Raw genomic sequence first — 6,119 nt, 5'->3', positions numbered from 1 at the left:
CCCCCTGTCTCCCAACCATACATGCAACCTGCCAACCAACAGATGCCCCCGCACCCTCATCAGCAGATGCTACCTTCCCAACAACAACAAATGCATCCCAACGCCCAGAAAATGCACCCGCATCCACAAATGCACCCTGGCCCTCATCAGCAGATGCCCCCTAACAGCCAGCCGATGCCCCCAGTTTCCCAGGCTTACCTGCCCCCCACCAGCCAGCCCATGCCCCCTGGCCTGCACCAGCAGATGCCCCCTGCTTCCCAGCCCCATCATGTCCACCTCCCTCAGGCTTACCTGCCCAGGGGCCCCCTCCCACCTCAGGGGCCCCAGATGCCCCACCCTGGTCAACCCCCCCAACATGTCTACCAGCCCCAGTTACCACAGGGCTACCAGCCACCTATAATGCCTCATTCAGCCCCCCAACAGTCCCAGGCTCCCCAGCCTGTAGCCCCCATGACCCCCACCATGTACGCTACTCCTTCAGGTGTGAACGGCTCTCCCGGAGCCCCACCACAGCCCACCTCTATGGGCCAACCTCGGCCTCCTCCCCAACACATGATTCCACCAACTGCTGGAGCTCCTCCAGTGGCCCTCCCACCTAACGTCATCCTTCCCTCGCCCTCACCTTCCCCTTCTCCCTCCCCAGGCCCCTCTTCCCTAGGCCTGGCCCCCCAGAGGCCCTCCTCAGCCCCCACCCCTGGCGGTCCACCCTCTCTCCCTTCCTCCTCATCCCCCTCCACCTCCCTCTTCCCGCGCCAGAACTCCATCACAGACGACCTGCTCTCCTCCAGCCCAGAGAGCCAGCCCGGCGGCCCCAAGGCCCCCGCCAACGTCCTCCAACCCACCAAGGCTGACCCTCAAGACGGGGAGCGCCGCAAGAAGAGCTCCCAGGGCGTCCGGCTGATCCAGGGTGACCCGTACCAAGCCCCCGAACGCGTAGCCCGCCTCTGCRGCGAACTCGAACGCTTCCGGTCGGCCGTGGAGTCTCTGGAGCGCCCGTCGGTGGACGAAGGTGGACTGTCGCCGCTGGATGCCCGCTGGAAGGAGCTCCAGGAGGGGCAGGAGAGGGATGCCAGGCAGCTGTCCATCGCCATCGCCCGCTGCTACACCATGAAGAACCGTCACCAGGACGTGATGCCCTACGACTGTAACCGCGTGCTGCTGCGCTCGGGCAAGGACGACTACATCAACGGCAGCTTTGTGGAGGAGCTGTCGCCCTACTGCCCGCGCCTCATCGCCACGCAGGCGCCGCTGTCGGGCACGGCYGCCGACTTCTGGCTCATGGTGTGGGAGCAGAAGGTTTCGCTGGTGGTCATGCTGGTCTCAGAGCAGGAGTTAGATAAGGTATGAACACACACTCTGGGGAGAAGGAATGGGCCGTTCTAGGGGTCGCTCATAAAGGCTTACTACCGTGGGTGGTAGATGTACCACCTGTTTGTTTGTTTTTTACCCAAGAAGGAATAAAAGGTAGGATAATTGGATAATGCAGAACTTTGATTCRATGGTTTATTTACTTCCAGACTAAACGTTTGTGAAAACACATTTATTATTTCATTGGAAGTTATCAGTCCATATTTTGATTGACACATTGTCATTTATTGAAAGAACCCCAACTCTTAGTCGGTTTCTTTACTGTGTTTCCGTAGGGAAAGGTTTTGCGCTATTTCCCGACAGAACGCGGCCAGCAGCTTGCTCAGGGACCAATCACAGTCACCCTGACTACGCAGAAGACCACGCCCACCCACGTGGAGCGAATGATTGGCCTGCAATATCGTGACCAGAGCCTCAAACGCACCGTCATACACCTACAGTTCACCTCCTGGCCTGAGCTGTGAGTCCACACAGTAACAACTGAATAACCACTGTATGCATGGAAATTAATATCTGGCTAACGAATACCATTTCACTTCTTCTCTCTCCCCCCCTCCCCCTCCCAGGGGTCTTCCTGAGAGCAAGAGCAATCTAATCTGCTTCATCCAGGAGGTTCATGGATACTACCTGCACCAGAGGCCCTTACACACACCTATTGTTGTGCACTGCAGGTAACACACACATGCTATTTTATTAAGATCACCAAACATCATGATGATTAATCAAAACCAAGTGTATGTGAGTATTGCCACTAACCCGGTCTCTCTCCATGACCTCAGCTCTGGCGTGGGGCGTACCGGCGCCCTCTGTCTGCTGTATGCAGCGGTACAGGAGCTGGAGGCAGGGAACAGCATCCCTGACCTACCTCTACTGGTCAAGAAGATGAGGCAGCAGAGGAAGAACATGTTGCAGGAGAAGGTTAGAGACACACACCTAACGAGCTCCCCGCTTTACAAGGGGTTAAATGTGCAGTCTCGTAAGAGTGACGTCACATAGGCAAGTTATCTAGTAAAAGCTCATGTTACTCTCCCAGTGCATTGAGTCAGTGTTTGTTGGTGTGATGGCTCTTCAAGGTGTCTCCTCTCTCTGGTGTCTGTCCACAGCTGCACCTGAAGTTCTGTTAYGAGGCTGTGCTGAAACACGCTGAGCAGGTCCTCCAGAGACGTGGCTACCTCCCTACCGCCCCCTGCAGCAAGACACCCAGCACTGCTGCCACCAAGGTGAGCCCAGTCTCTCACTGAGCCAGTTTGATCCTTTTGGCATTCAGGCTTTAGGGTCTCAGACACCTGAATGGATAGTGAGTAGTGGTGATTGAAGTCGTAAATATGCTCCTATTAAAAATGTAGTTGKAAAAACAATTTTATTTGCTTCGATTTTGGTGGTACTCGATGTAAGCTAAAATTGAGAGGCCCTATAGATGGGTTAGCTGACAACGTCACGAAAACTATGCGCACACTTCAATGGGGCAGAAGTATATGAGTTGTGATTCTGGATGGCCAGATAGCWAGCAATAATGTCAAGAAACTGCCATGTGGGGAGTTGTTTCAGCTAGTTTTATGTTGTTCTTGATACCATGTCTTGTTTTGAGGTGTTTTGACTGATTTCATGTCAATTCTAATATGGCAAAAAATTCACTAGCTAGCTAACCAACCACTGTAATGATGTAGTTGAGAGACAACAAGTGTTCATTGTGCACATTTATGTTTTCAATAAACATTGGAGACWAAATATAGTTTACATGTTGTCAACAATCTAAGCCAACCCTGTCTGTTTTGCCCCATAGTTGTGCATGTTTCGCTGTTGTTGCTTGACAACCAACCCGTCTATGCTACACTACTACTCACTCCTGTCTAAATATTGTCTGGTTGTCTTTTCCCTGTAGCCTTACTCTCGCCAGGAGTCCCAACAGGACATAGTTCTGGGAGGTGACATGACCATCAGCTCCATTCAGGCCACCATCGCCAAACTCAGCATCCGGCCTCCCAGTGCCACTGACCCAGCCATGGACCCTGTCCTCGACATTGGCGCCCCCTCTGGTCTGGAGAACCAACCCTTCATCCCCCCCACCGACCTGCCCTTGGATAGAGAGCTAGAGCYAGCCACCGCCCCCACCCGGGACCCCTCTCCCAGAGAGACCCAACCCTCCTCCCTCAGTCCCCCACTCTCCTCCCCAGAGAAGGTTCAGTCCCCACCACCCAATGGTGTGGATGCCACYGCCCCTTCCTCTCCCCCCACAGCCAATAACCATGCGGTCCCAGAGGTGACCCCTGATCCAGCCCCTCCCTCTGGCCCAGCCCCAAACTCCCTGGAGCTGCTGGCCTCTCTGACTCCTGAGGCCTTCTCCATGGAGGGTGGTGGGTGCAAGGGGAAGCACCGTGTCACTAAGCAGAGCTTCCTGCAGCCTGCCGAGGGCCAGGGCCTCCACCAGGGGCCCCGCGAGGAGGGGGGAGACGAYCCCYTGAGCTGCCTAGACCCCCTCTGGAGCCTCAACAAGAACTGAAACACAGGAGCCACGATGCCCTCTTTCTTTCTCACTTCATAGCCGTGTCAAACTGACCTGTAGCCTTTAGGACTAGTTCTTCTTGATTCTCTGATTCTTAGTTAATGAACCAAAATGACKAGAATGGTGGAAACTCCAAGAATCACAACTAGAAGTGCTTAGTGGTAGGGGCTAGGGGTTGGTTTGAACCTGGGCCTTTCTGTCGCTTTAGGGGCCCTTCAGGGGTCATACATTCCGCCTCCCATCACTGGTGGCCTGGCTGTGCTTCTGGGACCAAATCACGGTGCACTCGTCTTTTCTTTCCTTCTCTTTGTCTGTGTTTCTACCTGTACCAGATGGGTCTGTTCTTCACTCCTTGCTTCAGAGCTGGCCACTCGGCACCACTACAATCCCAGCACGCCCTCCTAGCAGCAGTGTCTATGGTCCCCATGGTCCCCTCGTACAGCTGGTCGCTCCAGGCACGGGGTTGGCTTGGGCTCTTCATGTGGACTAAGATGATGACGGTAGTGACTGATATGGTTGCACTAAGGTGACGCAGACAGAGGCCAAAGGGTGGCGGAGGAGCTTGCAGACRAAGGTGTCGTTATGGTAACCGCATACATGAATCGGCACGTCTTAAGATTTTTTTCTTGTCTTTCATTAACACTGTAAATATATCTTGAATAAATGTAGACTACCCTCATGTTATTACGTTGTCATGGTTTTGACTACTGTATTTAAAATACACACCCACAGCTTATGGAATGTTTGAATTGATGTATGGTTTATTTCTCAAGTGAGTATCCACTTTTCTACAAACATCACAGACTACAGACCACATGACAAGGTATCAAAGCCTCTTTATTTGGAAATTAGTACAAAGTTTTGCTCCCATGTTAAAAATAGTCCAGAACATTTGCTACCGCCACCACAGTCTGTGTACCCTAGCCAACCGAAGAAGGGAGGTGGTTCGGGCGGAGGGGGGCAGAGCAGGCCTATGATTCCACAAAAACAATATTTACACCGGTTTCTCTCTGCGACATTGTCATTCTATATGCGAATGTGGGCCCAACCAGAAGCGTTGCTGTGTTACCTGGTCAGCCCCGCTAGTGTCCAGAGCATGTGTCGGTAGGCCGCTACCAGGAGACAGGCCTAAATGCAGGAGACGTGGGAGGGGCCGTAGGAGGGCAAGCAAACCGCAGTAGCAGGACCGTTAACCCCTCGCCTTTGAGGCAGGAGGAGCACTGCCAGAGCCCTGCAAATGACTCTCAGCGGCCAAATGTGCATGTGTCAGCTCTGGGTCTCACAAGGGTCTGAGGATCTCATCTCGGTACTAATGGCAATCAGGCTCCTTCTGGCGAGCACATGGAGGGCTGTGCGGCCCCACAAAGAATGCCACCCACACCATGACTTGACCACGCCAAAACCGGTCATTGCTGGAGGGATGTTGCAGGCAGCAGAAACGTTTCTCCGGCGTCTCAGACTCGGTACGTCTGTCCACATGTGCTTCATGTGGCCTCAGTGGTGACTGCTTTTTCATCTGTGAAGAGCACAGGGCGCAGTGGCATTTGCCAATGATTGGCTGTTTCTCTGGCAAATGCCAAAGTCCTGCCACGTGTTGGGCTGTAAGCACAAGCGCCCACCTGTGGACATCGGCCACTCATACCACCCTCTGGAGTTGTTTTCTGACGTTTGAGCGCCACACATGCAATTTGTGGCGCTGCTGGAGGTCATTTTGCAGGGTTCTTCTGCAGTGCTCTCTGCCCTCAAGGCGGAAGGTAGCGGGTCCTGCTGTGGGTTGTTGCCCTCTACGGCCTCCTCCACGTCTCCTGATGTACTGGCCTGTCTCCTGGTAGCGCCTCCATGCTCTGGACACTACGCTGACAGACACAGCAAACCTTCTTGCCACAGCTCGCATTGATGTGCCATCCTGGATGAGCTGCACTACCTGAGCCACTTGTGTGGGTTGTAGACTCCGTCTCATGCTACACTAGATGAGAGCACCGCAGCATTCAAAAGTGACCAAAACATCAGCCAGGAAGCATAGGAAAGAGAAGTGGTCTGTGGTCACCACCTGCAGAATCACTCCTTTATTGGGGGTGTCTTGCTAATTGCCTATAATTTCCACAACAGCATGTGAAATTTATTGTCAATCTGTGTTGCTTCCTAAGTGGACAGTTTGATTTCACAGAAGTGTGATTGACTTGGAGTTACATTGTGTTGTTTAAGTGTTCCTTTATTTTTTTGAGCAGTGTAGTTGACGGAGGGAGGG

General features: G+C 53.4%; 1 protein-coding gene across 1 annotated transcript in view; it reads left to right on the top strand.

Annotated features, from left to right (window-relative positions):
* Positions 1 to 4,555, top strand: part of LOC111965091 (tyrosine-protein phosphatase non-receptor type 23-like) — a 29,342-nt gene extending 24,787 nt beyond the window's left edge. The window contains 6 exon segments of the mRNA XM_070443817.1: positions 3 to 1,341; positions 1,644 to 1,828; positions 1,935 to 2,039; positions 2,148 to 2,286; positions 2,472 to 2,588; positions 3,251 to 4,555. Coding sequence (XP_070299918.1) covers positions 3 to 1,341; positions 1,644 to 1,828; positions 1,935 to 2,039; positions 2,148 to 2,286; positions 2,472 to 2,588; positions 3,251 to 3,868 — 2,503 coding nt within the window. The 3' untranslated portion in view covers positions 3,869 to 4,555.
* The last annotated feature ends 1,564 nt before the right edge of the window (positions 4,556 to 6,119 follow it).

This window comes from Salvelinus sp. IW2-2015, linkage group LG6.1 (assembly GCF_002910315.2).
Source record: "Salvelinus sp. IW2-2015 linkage group LG6.1, ASM291031v2, whole genome shotgun sequence".
In the NCBI taxonomy this organism is placed as follows: domain Eukaryota; kingdom Metazoa; phylum Chordata; class Actinopteri; order Salmoniformes; family Salmonidae; genus Salvelinus; species Salvelinus sp. IW2-2015.
This window is presented reverse-complemented; position numbering and strand designations above follow the sequence as displayed.